Below are 16,230 nucleotides of genomic sequence, written 5' to 3' on the forward strand. Positions count from 1 at the left end.
CCACCACCCCCACCCGGCCCCCTTCCCACAGCGGCGGCTCTGCCTAACCACAACCCTTGAAGCCTGGGCTAATGAGTAGGGTGTGGCTGCTGCAAGCCAAAGAAGAAATTTGAGAACAGATACCAAAAACCAAAATCAAGTTACATTTATTGATGGGGCCGACCCCTGCTGTCCAGGGGAAAGGAAGGTCCCCCAAGGAGCGCCCCCCCGGGACAAAATAGAAATGACGGGAAGGGCCCAAACAGGAAAGAACGTCTCTGAGGTCCTTCTTTGTTTTATATATATATATATATATATATAAATGAATGAGTCCTTCGTGTGGGGCCTCCCAGCCATCCAAGTCTTGACTGGGAGTCCAGTTGCCCGCGGTGTGACCTCAGACCCTCACCCTGCGGACCACCCGAGCCCCTGGACCTTGGCCTCGGGCAGGGGAGCTGGGCAGAAGCCGAGGCCGGCAGTGGGCAAGGGTCTGCGGCCCCATCACACGCTCATGGTCATCCCGGGGGAGTACTGCGGAAAGACGAGGGGGTGGCGCGCGGGGGCCGGCTCAGTTCCGGCCTAGGCTGGGACCCGCCCCCTGGGGGGAATGGGGGACAGGGCAGTGTGGACAGGGGGAGAGGAAAGGATCAGGTGGCGATGCGTGGGGGAGCCACGGGTCCCAGGGCTGGGGGTGGGATGTGGACGGGATGGTGAGATGGGGCGGGCCAGGGGAAAAGGAAAGGAGGAAGGGGAGGATGCCGCGGCCGCCCCCCCACCTGGCCCGCCGCGGTCACGGTCTTGCTCTGGCCCCCCGGCCGCCCCGCCGGGGTCTGCCCGCCAGGCCCCTCCGGCCCGACGCCGCCGCGGGGGGGGAGTCGACGCAGTCGCTTACGCTTTCGCTCGGGAACGGGTGCAGGAAGGTCCCGGCGGCCGCCATCTCGCCGTCGTCCCGCGGGGTGCCCGGGGTGTTGCTCAGGCCGGCCACGGCGCCGGGGGAGCTCTGGGGGCGGCCGCGGTCAGCGCGAACACCCGGCCGCGCGGCCCAGCCGGGACTCTGCTTCTCCCACCCGGCCGCCCCCGCAGCCCCGCCCCCCACAGGAGCGCCGCCCCCTCACCTTCGGCAACCCGTCCAGATCGCCCGAGCCTGTGGACCGACAGACGGCGGACACGCGGCTCAGACGCGCCGGCGCCGCCAAGTCTGCTCCACCGACCCCTCCGCAAACCCCGCCCCTCCGCACGGCCGCGTCCCCTCCCTCGGCCCAGCCCATGTGGAGGGTCCAGATCTGGGCGGGCGTCAGGGGTGGCAGTCTGGCCTCCCCAAGGTTTAGTTGCTGGACCCTCCCCCAGCTCAGCCGGTCACCCAGAAGCCCAGGGAAGCAAAGGCGCCTTCAATACCCGCCCAGCACATAGAGGCGGACCGGCCGAAACAGGCCGCCAGGGGGCGCACGAGGCTCGCGGAGCAGCGGGGCGGGGGCGGGTGTGTGGGTGTCGGTGTCCCGGACGCCCACTCACCCAGGGATCCGTTTACGTGGTGAGGCTCCATCGCGCTCATGGCAGCCATGGGGCCCTCTGGACCAGGGCCAAGCGGGAACTGCAGGCAGAGAAACAGCCTGGGATTCGGGCCACCGGCTCCCCGCCCCCAACCACCCCCCCAAGCCCTACTTACATTAGCCCTGCCGGCGCCCGGCCCGATGGGGTTCATGATGGTGTACATGTTCTCGCTAGAGTTGGTGGAGTCTGAGACAGCACATGAGGGGGCGGGGTGTCAGAGGGGCTTCCCCCACCAAGCACACCCCTCCCTATGCCCCATTCAGGCTGTCGTACCTCCAGGGCTAGGCATGATGGGGGTTCCAGGGGGCCCACCTCCTCCTGGGGGTCCCTGCACACAGAGGGAGGCACAGACGGTGAGAAAGGCCCCCCAGGTGTCACCCCACAACCCTTGCCCTCAGGTCCCAGGTGTCCCAGCTTAGGCCCCACTCACCGAGTAGCTGCCGGGGGAGGAGGAGGAGTAGGGGATCTGGGGAGAGAGGCAGCTGTGAGCAGTCGGCCCACTCCACCAGGCCACCCATTTTTAATCACCCCACAACCCTCCGGGATACTCACCGAGTTGCCACTGGGGCTGGCCCATGGGCCACGCACTCCGGGTCCCCTAGAAGAGACAGTGGTGGACCCGGGGTCTAAGGCCGGTGGTACCCTATCCCCCACCACACACTCCCTGACACACCCACTCTGCCCCACATGCCCTCAAGAGCAGCAGGTGTTGGCCAGGAGGTAACCAAGCATAGATTCCAGGCCAGCCTTCAAATCCCAAGCCAGCCATGGCTCACTGGTCTTTGAGCCTGAGCTTCCCCACCCAGCGGTAAAGTCAACAGCACCAGGGACTGCTGTGTGGGGTCTGCCTCAGTACACCTAGCCTGTGAAGCAGGGTGCTGCCCGCCTAGGCTCACTCCTAGGGTTCCCTAAGGGCCTTACATGTTCATGGTGGGCAAGCCGGGGCCAGCAAGAGAGTTGGGTGGGGGCCGCATGCCACCTCCGTAGCTCTGCGAAGGCAAAGGGGCCGTGAGTGCAGGCTCAGAGAGGGCAGCCCCTGAAGCTCCCTAGTCACCTGGGCCAGCCCTTACCTGGGGCCCAACGCTGGTCATGCCCCGGGGAGGCGTCACCCTCTGCATGGGGCCCATGCTCGAATGCCCTGGGGGCAGAAGAAGAGTGAGCTCAGGTCTGGACCATTTCCCAGCGTGGACACGCGCTGTGATGGGGGGGTTCCCGGTTCTGGGGTCCTGATTGGCTGGTGGGGGGACAGCAGCTGGAGCTTCCCTACTCACCCTGAGCTCGCGGGGAGGGCTCCATGGTGCCAGGGAGGAGGGGCTGGGAGCCGGGGAGGCCCACGGGAGGCTGCGGATGGGGAGTGGCGGCACTGAGTGGAGGTGCCCCCACCCCGCCCAACTCCTGCCCCCCGTCCCCACATCCGTCTCTCACCTGATTTGGCATCCGCAGGGTGGGCCGGGGGCCCCCTGGGAACCGCGGTGACATGAAGGGCTGGAAGAGGTGGGCCGGGGATCAGCACCTCCCCCCACCTGCTCACCCCTCAAAGCTACCCGGTTCCTGCTGCCGCCGGGCTCCCAGCCTTCCTCCAGGACCAGCCGGCACACCTCAGCCAGCGGTGCCTGGGTGTGTGGAGCTCAGTGGTACACGCCCAGGGGCCCCAGGGAGGGGTGTGCGTGCTCGAAGGGGCGGGGCGTTACAGGTCCTTACCTGAACATGAGGCCCCATCATGGGGGCGGTGGGGTTGTGGGGGGAAGGCTGGGAGCCGGGGGGGCCCTAGGAGGACAGAACCAGGCGGGTTGGGAGGAGCGAGGTCACCCGAAGTTCCACAGTTTCCTGTGGCTCTGCTGAGCCTGGCAGGGCAGGGGCGGGGACACCGAGGAGGCAGGAGAACGGGCCAGCTAGCCCCCTCGGCAGGATGTGGCAGGGGAGGGGCTGGGTGTGGACCCTAAAGGTAGGGTTATGGGCAGGACCCTTGGCTCAGAGAGCCAAGATTTGCAGCCCCAGGCACCCTGACACACAAGCAGTCCCACTGCAGAGACCCCGCCCTCTTTGGCCCTGGGGCCCAGGCAGTTCCGCCCCTCTCTGGCCCTACCAAGGACCGCATAGTACATACCCCACCCTGTCATTGTCCACCCAGGGAGACAGGGGGTCCCAGTCCTGGCTGTACCTGGAAGAAACCGGGTGCCATGGGGCCTGATGCCATTGCATCATTGGGGGCCATGCTCCCCATCACCGGGCTGGGGGCCGCTGCAGCACTCTGTAGGAGTGGTAGAAATGGCAAGACCCAAGTCAGGTCACTTTCTGAACCAGTTTCTTCTCTTCTCCCCAAACATCCAGCCCCACAGAACAAGGAACCCAAGCATCTAACTACTCAAGCAGGGAAGGATTGGGGAGGGGGGCTAACACTGAGGAAAGAGTCCTTGTTCCCACCCAGGCTTAGCAACCCCATATGCTGAGTGGCCCTAAGCAAGGGCTCTGTCTCTGTGCTGCATTCATGACCCACAGGTGATCAGGGCCCAGACCTGCTGAGACCCCAGACTAGGGAGGAGGCCAGGGACCCCAGCCCCCAGTGAATCTCCACCCTGAGGATTCCAAGGGTCTGAAAACACCATCTGCCCAGAACTCCAGTGTGTGCTTCATCCTTCTAGCACAGGCTTGTTCTTTTGGTCTGAATCTTCAGATGGGTGGGGGCACAGTCTCCCACTCCTGGCCCATCCCAACCAGCCCTGAATCCTTCTGGCTGGCAAGGCAGCTTAGCTGGGCCCCCAAGACCCCTCAAATCAACAACAACAAAAATCAATAGGCAGCTTCGAGATGAACCTCCCTCCCAGAGGGTTCCTTCTTGGAGCAACTGTACAGACCACTCCCCTCCTCCTCCAGGAAGGAGGAGGAAGGAAGAGCAGCACTCCACAGTGCCTCTCCAGGCCCCCAGTCTCTCTGCAGAGGGAGGAGGGGACAAGACCGGTGCCTGAGAGGGGAGTTCTCCTGTCTGCCAAGGGTGGAGATGCTGGTGGCAGGCCCAGAGTTGGCAGAGGGACAGGCTGACAGGCCACTTCCTCTGGATGGTTCCAAGTCCCAGGCTTGTCTGCCTTTGGGGCCCAGAGAGCAGGGGGAAGGGGCAGAAAGAGGCCTAGTCTTCAGGGCAGAGGAGACACATCAAAGGACCGGGAAGGGCGAAGACGCTGCAGTCACTGAGGAAAGCACTTCTCTTGAGGCCCCTTGACGCTCGTCTCTCCCTGGCCGGAGGGGAACTGTTCTGGGCCCTGGGTCTGTCCACCCTCCCCAGCCCACAGGGAGGGCAGCCCCCCCTTTTGAGCCGTGGCAGGCGGCGCCAGAGCATTTCCTGGTCGGAGAAGGTGGCTGGCGGTGCGGGTGACTGGCTTTCCAGACCTTGAGGTGTGGGGGTGGGGAAAAGATGAGGCTCCCCAAGTCTAACTAGGCCTTGAAGGGTTAATCTAGGGGGACGGGCCGGGCCCACCCTTCCCAGTGGGTGACCTGAGCTGGACCCCCCACGTCAATCATCCACCCGGAGGCACCAACCGGGCCCGCGTTGCCATGACGACAGGCTGGGCGCGCTCCCGTTTCCTGGAGACGCCGAGGTCGGCCCCCAGCCCAGAGGCGCTGACTGAGCCCCCTCAGAACCTGGGAGGTGGGAAGGAGGAGGGAGCCCCGACTGCGAGGGGGAGGCAGCAGGACGCCCCTCACCCCACCTCCAGTAAGTGCGGAGGTGGGGCAGAACATGCAGCAGGCTTCAGTCTGCTGACACAGGGACCCTGTCACCCCGGAGCCGGCCGGGGCGCCACCCCCCTCCCTTGACGCGCCCTGCTGCCATGGCAACCAGCGTGCTCCAGGAAGCATGCTCACTCCTGGGAGACCGCGCACTCTACCCTCCTCCCCAGGAGACGGAGACGGAGACGTGGGGGCGGGGACGAAGCCCCGGCGGAGAGGGCAGGGAGGGCTGCTCAGCCCGGAGGAGGAACAGAGCCCAAGGGACCCCGGAGAGGCACGGGGAGGAATGGGGTGCATGAGGGCGAGACAGTCGGACCCACGCCGAGTCACACGCGCACACAGCTCCAGACACGTCTGTTACCCCTGTTCTGGCCGGACCACAACAAGATCAGTGGAGCCTGATGGGGGTGAACAGCAGCGACCGCCCCTCCCGTAAATGCGCATACGGCGTGCCCAGGGTGTCTTGGGGACACGGTGAACCCCGGCATTTTCGGGCTGCACCCTGGCCCTTCTGTACTGGAGGGGGAGGCCCTCTGTTGGGAGGCGGTGCCTGGTGTGGGACTCCCGCTTACTGCCCAGAGGGAGGGTGGAGGGCAGGCCCTGAGTGGCACCTCACCCCAGGGGCACAGCCTAGCGGATGGCTCAGGATGTGAACGCGCCGGCTGCAGGAGGGCAGGGAGGAGGGGGGAGGACAGGGGGAGTCTCTGCGGGGCTGGGTGAGCAAGCCCCACAGACCAGGAGGAAGAGGGTAAAGGCAGGGGGCGGCCAAGGCCTCCCACGTGACAGAAACCCGAGGCCGAAGAGGTGAAGTGAGCAGCCCCAATCGCCGAGCAAGGCTGGGAGGTCTGCCAAGCTAGGCCTCTCCAGCTCCAGGGCGCACCCCTGCCTGGGCCCCCACCTCAGAAGGCTAGGGGGGAGGAGGCAAGCTGTGGGGGACGGCCAGCCCCACCCTACACACAAAGAGGCAGGCGGCCAGGGAGGCAGGAACTGGGGTTCTGTCGGGTTCCACATGGGGTTGACATGAGGGGAAGCAAAGGAGGGGCTGGCCTCCGGAGGTCTCGGGCTTATGGGGACCCACAGAAGCTGGGTGCAGTGGAGGAGCATAGGACCCCCTACAAAAGCCACAATCTCAGGTCAAGCCCCACAGCCCAGCCCACTTGCCCACTGGAGCCCCTCCAGAGCACAGGCCCCACCCACGCCCACGAGCCCTGGTCCCAGCCCCTGGGGCGGGGACTCACGTAGTCCTGGAAAGCCTTGGCTTCGCTCGAGTGCTCACATGCCTCTCTGCGGTCGGGCGCTGCACAGTACAAGTCCCAGAACACGCTGTGGGAGGCAGAGGGGGAGATGGTTTCCCCACGAGCCCCCATCCTTCCCCCCTCCAAGGCCTGCCCGCACTGCCTCGCACGCACCACCACCAGGAATGCAGGAAGCCCGGGGGCTCCCCCAGCGTAATGTTCTTCTCCCATCGGATCTGCAGGGGAGAGGAAAGAAGGTGAGGCGCTCACTGCCCAGCTCTGTCTGACCCCCTCCCCTCCCAAGAGGCAGCACCAGCCCAGCCTGGGGGCCCAGGGAACACTGGGGCAGGAAACCAGTGGGTCAGAGCCGGGGAGCCAGGAGGGAGGCAGCTTGATGAGGGGCCCGGTGGAGAAGCGGGAGGCAGATCCTCAGATGGATGGACAGATGCCAGGATGCCCATCTGCAGGCCCAGCCCCAGCCCAGCCCTCAGCTTCCAGGGTGTGACCTGATCCTACCACAGGAGACCTGATAAAAATGGGGTAGGGAGGATCCCAGGGTACTGAGGAAGGGTCTGGCTATGGGGGGGACCCTGCCTGGCTGGGCGAGCTTACCTCAGACAGGAAGGTCTGGGCTGACTTCTGGGCACCAACATGTAGCAGGTACTCATACACGTACAACGCCAACCTGCAGGCGGTTGAGTAGGGGCCAGTTCAGAGGCCTGGGCCAGACTCAATGCCCTGCCCCAAGGGTCCCTGGGAGAGGCTCTCAGGCGAAGTACCTGCCTTCCTGGTGGGAAGGTGGAGAAGGCCCCTCATTGTACCCCCTACCGCCAGCCTCACTCCCTCCCCTTCACTGGTCCCCCACTGTCCCAGCTCCTCCACTCCTCAGAAGAGATAGATGGCCTCCATGCCAGTTGCTCAGCCTGACCAACTCCCACATCAACACCCAGCCTGCAGGCCCCTCGTCTAGACAGCTCTCCTAGGAGTCCCCAGACCCACTTCCGGGTCAAATTCTGTTCTGTTCAACACCCCCGATGGACCAAGTCCTGGGCCCATCCCACCAATCCTGAGACCTCCGAGCAGCCTTGACCCCAGAGAGGTCCTCTGCTTGGAGAAAGGGCTCCTGGGCTCCATCCCAGACTGTGCTCTGGGTAGGGCCTCCCAGCAGGCACCCTGGGCCACGTGGCCAGGGCCCAGCACCTAGTGCGTGCCCAGCCTCACCTGCTGAGAAAAGGAAGGGGCTCTCTGACCTGACGTCTTACTCCTCCAGGTCTCCCTGGACCCCCATCCTTCTCTAGGGTCAGTTTGCACCCACCAGTGGTGGCCATGACACACCCGTGCCAGCTCCCTAGGAGACTCTGGGGGACGGGAGGTAGGGCCAACAGTGCCACTCAGCTGTCACAACACTGCCTTGTTCAAATGCCCATGGCGCCCAGCACCCATGGACACACCAGCTCGGCTACTGCCCAGGCCAAGAGCACGGGCCACGCTCCAACCAGCAACACCAGTCATGGGCCACACAAGGAAGCCAGACCATCCATATTGCCTTCCAGGCCTTGCCATCCTCGGCCTCTGCCACCCCTCAGTCTGTCTTCCACACCAGCCAGCAGAGGGACAACTCCCCACCCGCTGGGGTCACCCAGTCACCCTCTACCGTCCCAGCCCCTCGGGGCACCCCCAGGGTCCTCCTACTGCCCAACCAGGCCCCAGATGGGCTGAGGGGAGTCTGGGTCCAAGACTGGAGGCTCCTCGAGGGCCGGCCTGAGGTTGCTCTGGTAAAAGATGGAGGTCCTTCCAAATGCCTGCCTTTTCAGCTGGCCGCCCTCCCCTGGCTGACAGCCCCGTCTTAAAATAACCTTGCTTTGACTCATGCTCCTGTTTTCCCTCGCTCTTCCCAGCCCAGCTGCTCAATCCTCCCATCCCAGCCCCTTCAGCAGACCACCCAGGCGCAGACCTCAGCGAGGTCCTTCTGTCCTGGCCCCCGCCCCACAGCTTCTGCTCTTGTACTGGACTTTCTTCCTTTCTTCATCCATCCATCCCTTCATTCATTCAACACACATTCATGCAGCGCCTCCCTGAGTAGTGACCACCACAGACTCCTGTCCTCCCAGAGGCTACCAGCTTGTGGGGAGAGATGGAGGAGCAACAATACAAAGGAGAAGGTAAGCGATCTGATGGGCTGGAAGGCAGTGGATGCTACAGGAGGACAAGGCGGACTATTAGGGAGTCAGGGTGGGCAGCTGTCCCAGGGCAGTATATGTCCACAGCTCGCATTATACTCCGAGCTGTGACAGCCACTGGAAGGACAGAAGCGGGGCACTGAGAGGTAGGATTTGTGGGGTTCACGTAGTTCTGAGTGTGGGTTTCCCCCAAGACTAGCCAAGGTCCCTGCCTTGTCATCACACTCCTTTCAGTAGCTCCTCAAGGCCCAGGCGACCCCAGGCTCCAACATCGCACCCAGCAGTCTTCAGCATCCTCCCTTCTCTGGCCCAGTCATTTTCCTCACCCTTCAGCCTCTGGCCTCATCTATCCAACTCACTCCCAGGGCCTCCTCCCTTTCTAGAGGCCTCCTGAGCCTTCACCAGTGGTCTGCATCGGCCAGGTTGCACCCGCTGGTCCAAGCCCATCAGTACAAGAATGAACACAAAAAGCCGATGGGGCCAGAACAGATCTGACCAGCTCCAGCCAGCTCACTTCCTCACCTTGCAGGCAAAGACAGAGGCTGTGACAAGTCCAGCCAGACCCCGTCACCTTGGGGGGCAGTGCAGGGAGCAGGAAAGGCAGGAGAATGAGACACTCAGAGACAGGGAACAAGATAGAGCGGGGGAGGGGGTCTGGGTGGGCTGCCCCAGAAGGGAAGTGCAGCAGGGGGGCTGTAGTCTGCTACCCCTCACCCCCATCAAGGGCAGAGACTCTCCTCAGGGCTCTGGAGTCCTCTGAAGAACATGCTGGCTCCCACCAAGGGGTCTACGCCGCCAGCCCACTGTGTCCTTCTCCATCACCTCTCACCCTCCACTGTCAGGGGTGGCATGTAACCCAGGACACAGGTCTGGGAACCCACCCCTGCCTGCTCTCCTCCTCTCTCCCTGGGTGGCCTCCCCTCCTGCTTGGATGACTGACTGCTGCAGCTGCCCACAGGCTTGCTCAGAACTCAGTGTCCACTGCCCACTTGGTATCTTAAAGGCCCAGCCCCACCCCAGCTTCTTCCTCCCCTTCCCCTCCTGTTCCCCAGCCTGGGTGGTCTGAACACACAAGTGTGCCCTGCAGGTGTGAAGACCCACCCAGCTATCCCCCGGAGATCACTACATTTTACCGAATTTAGGGGAAAGAACTGAAGGAAAAAGCACTCTCTCCTCCTCCTGAGCCTTCTCCCTGCCTTCCTCAGCACACTCTGGGTCCAGGCTGCCGCCATCACTTACCTGGACTGCTTACAAAGGCTGCTCCCTGCCTTCCCCACCAGCACTCTGCATGCACGCAGACCCTCCGCTACGCACCCCCCGCCCAACATACACACACTGACCACTCACTACCTCTCCACCCCAGGGCCTTTGCACAGGCTGTTTCCCTGCCTGGGGCACTTCAGCTAGAGACCCTCATGGCTCCAATGTCACCTGTAAGAGACGTCTTTATCACTTCTAACCCCAGCCCTGCTCAAGTCTCCCCTCGCCCCCCATCATTTTATTTATCTCCATTTGACACCGGGCTCTCGGCTTACTGCCTGCAGCCCCCACTGAATATCACTTTGGGCGGGCGGGGACTTCATCTCACTCTTGAGCTTTCCTAGCACTGGGCCCTCAGCCATCCAGAGGAATGGACCCTGAACCTCCTGGGGATGTCAGGAAAGCGCTGAAGAAGATAAGCACCTACTATTCTGATGTTAAGGATTTGGGGTTTTATCCCAAGAGCATAGAGAAATCAGAGGTTTTCAGTTTTGCTGAAACTGAAAACCTTACAGGCTAATACTTTTCATTTTTATCTGGATCAAGTCTCAGAGAATTGGGAGCCGTTTTGTTTGCCTGAAGCCTGGGCAGGTGGTTTGGGGACCTCCAGAGCCCTCCCCTCTGGGGCGCTTCTGGCTTAGGGGTCCCTGTCCAGGCCCTGAGCGGGGTTGTGGGAAAGGGCCTGGGCTCTGGGTCCAAATCCCGGTCCTCCCCAGCCCTGGTCAGCAAATGACCTAAAGAATGAGGAGCCCCCCATCCGAGGGGATCCCTGCTGCAAGAGGGCAGGAGATGGGAGGGAGCAGGGGTGCACTGGAGGGCCTCCCTCCAGAAGGCCCAGTGACCTGGAGCATGCGGGGTGCCTGGACCTGGAATGCTTACGGGGAGAAGGGCCCATGGGCCTCCCTGCAGCTGCACAGGGAGTAGGGATAGAATGGGGTACAGGAGCCTCCCAGAATAAAACTCAGCAATGCCACCTTCATTATCAAGCCAAGAATTAAGGTAAAAGGTGCTCCCTGCTCAGCTCCCCCTTCCCCCAGAGCCCCTGGAGGCGTGTGCTGCTGGGGGCTGGGAGAAGCCCTCTACTCAAGGCCTTATGTCACCCCTCCACCCTTGGCTAATCCATCACCAGGTCCCACCTACGCCCCTCAGGGACTCACTTACCCACACATTTCCTCCCTCCTCTCTACCACCCACAGGGCCAGACCTTCAGCTCTCAAGAGCCACCCTCCTCACCAGCCTTCAAGTTACGGCCTTCCTCCCACCCAGCGGCCAAAGGAACAACCGCCACTCATAAACTCCAACCCAGCATTCGCCCCCAGATACTGCCTTCCCAGAAGGCTCCCCTGTGTTGCTGGCTCCGCTCAGCCTTTCTCAAGAACCTCTTACCCACGAGCTCGCTTCCAACAAGGGTGCCCAGGGCCACACCTGGACGCTTAGCTAGGGACCGGACAGACACACGGTCACTCCCTTGACCGCTGGGAAAATGAACGAACTACCTGAAGTGATGTGCTTGTATCAAAACTGATTCTGGCGGAAAAACACACAAGATGCCCAGTGACATTGACCATGACTGTCATTTATGGAACTATTCTAAACCCACTTGGCAGCACTTAAAGTGTCCCAGAAGCTAATGTTTAGATGTTTCCTCGCAACTTAGGACAGCAGAGCGTCTGGGGCTGGAAGGGGGAAAGGATGCCAAGTGGACATAGGGACCTTCAACTGTCCCTGTCACCTTCATCTCCTTATTTAAAAAGACCTGAAACCAATGACCAAATGCAAGTGCTAGTTAGTTCTGGGTGGGAAGTGCTCTGGGGACCTCCCTGTAGGTTGGTTTTCATCATTTACAGGAGAGGCTGTGTCTTCCTGCAGGCAGCCCACTCAGACCCCACCTCCCTCTCACCCACCCTGCCTTCCCTCCCCAGTATTCTCTGGACCCTGTAGTCACCACTGTGTGCCTAGAGCCCCAAGTGCACAATTAGCGTCCATTCTCTACCCAGCCTTGGGGTCATTTTGGAGAAGAGATTCTTCTGGCCAGAAGATGCTAGGCAGAGGACTGTCTTTCTGGACCCCTTTTATCTATCTGCACAGTTGTGAAGCTGGGCTCCATTTCCAAGCACCCTTAAGGAGGAAGACTTTTTAAAATTGACACCTGTTTTCTGCCCAGGTTGGAAGCAGGCGGTGTCTGACCACCCCACTCCTGGGGATCCTGGCACATCTCCAGCCATCCTTGTACCCTGGCTGAGGTCTGGGGCCTACGACTCTCCCGGTGGGAATGGTCTGCTTGTTCAGACATGTGCTGGGCTGGGTCTTGGGGTGTAGTGGTCGGCAAGGCAGGTGGTGGCCCAGAAGCAGCCCACATCCTAGCTAAGAGGTAGGTGAGTTACTCCACAAGCTGGTGGGAGGATCCGGTGCTGTGCGATTAAGAAAGTGAAGTGGGAAAGTGGGTGGTAGTGAGGTGTGGGACGGATCAGCTATGTGGAAGATCTAGAGGATCTAGAGGAAGAGCCGTTTACTAAGGGCACAGCAAGTGCAAAGACCCTGGGGTGAGGCCAGGCCAAAGAGCTGGGGCTGGTACCCAGGGTTGGGGCGTGCCATGTGGGCTGGAGAGGTTTGTGTTTTAAAGTACGCTCCAGATCCTTTGTGGAGTGGTGTTTACTGGGGGTCTGCCGGTGGGGGAGAGGGCCAGGAAACCAGGGGGAGGCAGGCACAGTTATCTGGAACAGAGCTGATTGTGGCAGCTTAGGGTATGGCCATGGAGATAAGAGAAGGAAAGAAACAGGTTTGTACCATACGTAGAATAGACAGCCAATGGAAATTTGCTGTATGACTCAGGGAACTCAAACTGGGCTCTGTAACAACCTAGAGGGGTGGGATGAGGTAGAAGGTGGAAAGGAGGTTCAAGAGGAGGGGACATATGTATACCTATGGCTATTTCATATTGATGTATGGCAGAAATCAAACCAATATTGTAAAGTAATTATTCTTCAATTAAAAATAAATTTTAAAAATAAAGAAACAGGTTTGAGCTGGGGAGGAAGGCTTTGGAGTTGAGTTTCAACCCCACTGGACAACCCAGGGGAGATTCTGAGTCTTTGAATCTAGCCTCAGTTCTTGGCCAGGGATGGAAGAGGGGGTTATCTGAGTTCTCAGTCCCCCTCCCCCATCATTTTTGGCCAGAGCTATCCTACACTCAGCCATTTCTTGACAGGAGGGTCCTGAAGAAGTGCTGGCTTGGAGACAAGGTTCTGCTGCTGCTGCAAAAAAAGTTAGGAAAACAGCAGATGGTAGCATCCGCTTCACTGACAGGGATGCTGGGCTCTAGATAGGAAGGACCCCGTCGAAAACTCAGGTTCAGGGGCACAGGAGAGCTCTTCGAAGTGTGGGGCTGATATACTAGAGAGGCAGACTGGGAGCTCTGAGCCCGGTTCGGTCTCCCATCTGAAATGCAGACAGTCAGCCTTGCAGGATTCTCACCAGGGCTGGGGAGAGGCTGCAGGTAGAGCACCTCTCACAGGCCGCCTCCAACTGAGCCACTCCCCGTCTCTGGGCCTTCGTTCTCTCCTCTGTGAAATGGGGTGAAGGGGGTTCCACTGCTCAGGCCTGTTCTTTTCTCCCTGATCTCACCTTCCTGCCTCCTCCTGCCGTTCTTCTCCTTCCTTCTTTGGCCCCTGTCCTGAGCCCCCTCTGGCTCCCCACCTCACAACGAGGTCTGGGCCAGCCTGTCCTAACAATGGACTTAGTGTCTGCTGGGTGCACAGATGGTGGGTCCCTGTCCTTGGGGGTTCACAGCACACTGTGGTGACTGCAGGGTCCAGGGAATACAGGGGAGGGAAGGCAGGGTGGGCAAGGGGGAGGTAGAGTCTGAGTAGGCTGCCTGCAGGAAGACACAGCCTCTCCTGTAAATGAAGAATGCCCCAGCTTACAAGGAGGCCCCAAGAGCACCTCCCCCCAAGAAATAGCTAGTGCTTGCATTTGGTCATTGGTTTTAGATCTTTTTAGATAAGGAGATGAGGGCTTCCCTGGTGGTTCAGTGGTTAAGAATCCACTTGCAATGCAAGGGACACGGGTCTGATCCCTAGCCTGGGAAGATCCCACATGCTGTGGAGCAACTAAGCGGTGCACCGCAACTACTGAGCCAGCACTCTGGAGCCCAAGAGGCCCAACTACTGAGCCCTCGAGCTTCGCTTGTCCTCAGCCAAGAGAGAAACGGTTGCCGAGCTGTAAGAGATGAAAAGCCCGCACACTGCAATGAAGAGTAGCCCCTGCTTTCCACAACTAGAGAAAGCTGGTGTGCAGCAACGAAGACACACCATGGCCAAAAAATAAAATTAGTAAATAAATCTTTAAATAAGGGGATGAAGGTGACAGGGACAGCTGAAGGTCCCGGTGGGGGAGGGAAAGGGTCCCAGTGTCAGCCCAGGCAGAAAACGCAGGACAGGAGAGAGCCCATGTTTAAGTCTTCTTTTCACTGCCCAGACTTTCAAATAAATCCTCACTCCTGCTCTATTCCTTGAAGAGTCATCATGGGACCTCTCCCTGAGAACCCCGTCTCCTGACGTCTCCAGCAACTGGTTTCCCACACTAGGTGGCTAGACTTCTACGATCCTGCAAATCAGCCATCACAAGCCTTCCCTTTTCCCTGGCACTATAACAATATCACAAACCACCACTGGGTGCCCTTGCTGTGATAGTCACAGGTCCTAGCACTTTTCAAATGCTCCCTAAACCTAAGAAACGAACTGTTACTATGCCTGCATTTCTCAGGATAAACAGTGAGCTTAGGAGGCGGTACTCCCTCACTCAAAGTCACACCACAGGTAAGTGGCAGTGCCAGGAGGCAGGTGCAGCAGCTCAGCTGCTACCCCACTCCAAGAAGCTCTGAGCGCCCCCAGCCCCTCATCGCAGAGCCTGGGAGTTAGGTACCTATCCCTCTACCAGCCTGAAACCATCTGCTACCCAAAGCCCAGCGCCATGCCCAAAACAAGTGGGCGCCCCAAGACTGTGAGCCATGCGGCTTCCCCAACGGCCCCACCCAGCTGCCCCAGGCCCCGCTGGACAGGTGGTCTTGCGGGGGTGGGGCCGCCGACCCTCAGGCCCTTCTCTAGTCCCTCAAGCTTTCACCAAGGAGCGGAGTAGGGGGCGGGCAGCAGAGTGGCCAGTCTCGCCCGCCCGGGAAACTTCCCCCCAGAGGATGGGGGAAGTGGCACGAATCGCGAGCGCGCACACCGGTGGCAACCTCGAACACCCAAGTCTCGATGTCGGGCAGGTCTCGCTACCCTTTAGTACCCGAAGGATCTCGCGCGCCCCCGCAAATCTCGCACCCCTCGGGTCTCCCGCGCCCCTTCTACTCTCACGACCTCTCGGATCTCGCGTGTCCCCTCAAATCTCGCGACCCCTTAAACCTCTCATGCCTCTCGGTTCTACCGCGCTCTCACCCAGCTCGCAACTCCTCGAACCCCTCCGGTCTGGCGCGCCCCCACAAATCTCGCTCGGACCCGCACCCACGTGCCCCACGCGATGCCCGCCGGCACTGGGGCCCACGGAAGCGGCGCGGCCGCTGAGCCCCGCCCCCGGCTCCCGCGGTCCCGACCCACGGACTCACTTCTCTCGTGCCTGGCTGTCGGAGGGCACGGCCGAGCCCTTGCCCCCCTTGGCGTACATGCTGCTCCGCACTGCCGCCGCCGCCGCCGCCGCCGGGGCCCCACACCTGTCAGGCGGCGCCGCGGGCCGCGCTCCCTGTCGCCATAGCTACCCCGCGCCCCGGGCCTCACCGCCCTGAGCCCCGTGCGGGCATCGCGGGCATTGTCCGCGCGGGGGAGCTCCAGACGGCGGCGGCGGCAGCTCCAGCTTTGGCTCCGGCCGTGGGTTTTATTTTCTTCCTCTCTTCCCTCAGCGCGGGCTGTTCCGGGAAGCGCGCGCCCCCTCCTGCTGCCGCGCGCGCCCCCGCCCGCCACCACCCCGTCGCCCGCGGGCGCCGCTCTTAAAAGGGCGATGGCGGGAGCGCGGGTGGGTCCCGCCGCCGGGACCGTGGGCCGGGCGCGCACGCGCAGTGGCCGCCGCGGGGGGAAGGGGCGCGGGGCTCCACACTCTCAGGGCGCGAGTGGGGACTGTCACTCGGGGACGAACAACAGGACACAGCTGATAGCTGCTACACACGCAGTGTCCAGATAAACACAAACTGTACACAGGAACACAGCCACACACTTATTTGCGGCTACACTCGCCGACACAGGACTCGTGAGTCCGCATGGCTGCTGGAACAACTACTGATAGCCCCATAAAGCTACAGGCAGTCACACTGG

General features: G+C 61.3%; 1 protein-coding gene and 1 long non-coding RNA gene across 22 annotated transcripts; one reads left to right on the plus strand and one right to left on the minus strand.

Moving 5' to 3' along the window:
• Positions 1–122: 122 nt before the first annotated feature.
• SSBP4 (single stranded DNA binding protein 4) lies at positions 123–15,875 on the minus strand. Of its 21 annotated transcripts, XM_081496299.1 has the most exons (18): positions 15,531–15,875; positions 7,101–7,173; positions 6,663–6,724; positions 6,492–6,576; positions 3,692–3,781; positions 3,232–3,297; positions 2,956–3,015; positions 2,802–2,871; positions 2,601–2,668; positions 2,452–2,519; positions 2,083–2,128; positions 1,961–1,996; positions 1,804–1,858; positions 1,646–1,716; positions 1,492–1,570; positions 1,095–1,123; positions 872–979; positions 123–510 (listed from the first exon to the last, which is right to left on the minus strand). In XM_081496299.1, the coding sequence occupies exons 1-18, from the start codon at positions 15,587–15,589 to the stop codon at positions 481–483; spliced, it is 1,155 nt and encodes a 384-aa protein (XP_081352425.1). In that variant the 5' UTR covers positions 15,590–15,875; the 3' UTR covers positions 123–480. The 21 variants fall into 21 exon arrangements, with proteins under 21 accessions (XP_081352425.1, XP_081352431.1, XP_081352427.1 ...); XM_081496305.1 differs by lacking the exon at positions 3,232–3,297 and having other exon boundaries at positions 7,140–7,173; XM_081496301.1 differs by lacking the exon at positions 3,232–3,297.
• Positions 8,366–12,944, plus strand: LOC145508818 (uncharacterized). The gene is made up of 2 exons (XR_014055611.1): positions 8,366–8,650; positions 11,125–12,944. It is a non-coding gene; the product is annotated as an uncharacterized LOC145508818 (long non-coding RNA).
• Positions 15,876–16,230: the final 355 nt, after the last annotated feature.

Source organism: Giraffa tippelskirchi, chromosome 6 (genome assembly GCF_054371585.1).
Source record: "Giraffa tippelskirchi isolate mGirTip1 chromosome 6, T2T-mGirTip1v1.2.pri, whole genome shotgun sequence".
In the NCBI taxonomy this organism is placed as follows: Eukaryota; Metazoa; Chordata; class Mammalia; order Artiodactyla; family Giraffidae; genus Giraffa; species Giraffa tippelskirchi.

What these genes read in the sequence shown, in the direction of transcription:
- SSBP4 (XM_081496296.1), bottom strand. Translation starts at nt 15,589, where the DNA reads ATGTACGCCAAGGGGGGCAAGGGCTCGGCCGTGCCCTCCGACAGCCAG. An exon ending in CCACGTAAACGGATCCCTGG is followed by an intron (nt 1,124 to 1,491) that starts GTGAGTGGGCGT and finishes GTCGGTCCACAG; the next exon opens with GCTCGGGCGATCTGGACGGG. An exon ending in ATCTGGACGGGTTGCCGAAG is followed by an intron (nt 980 to 1,094) that starts GTGAGGGGGCGG and finishes GGCCGCCCCCAG; the next exon opens with AGCTCCCCCGGCGCCGTGGC.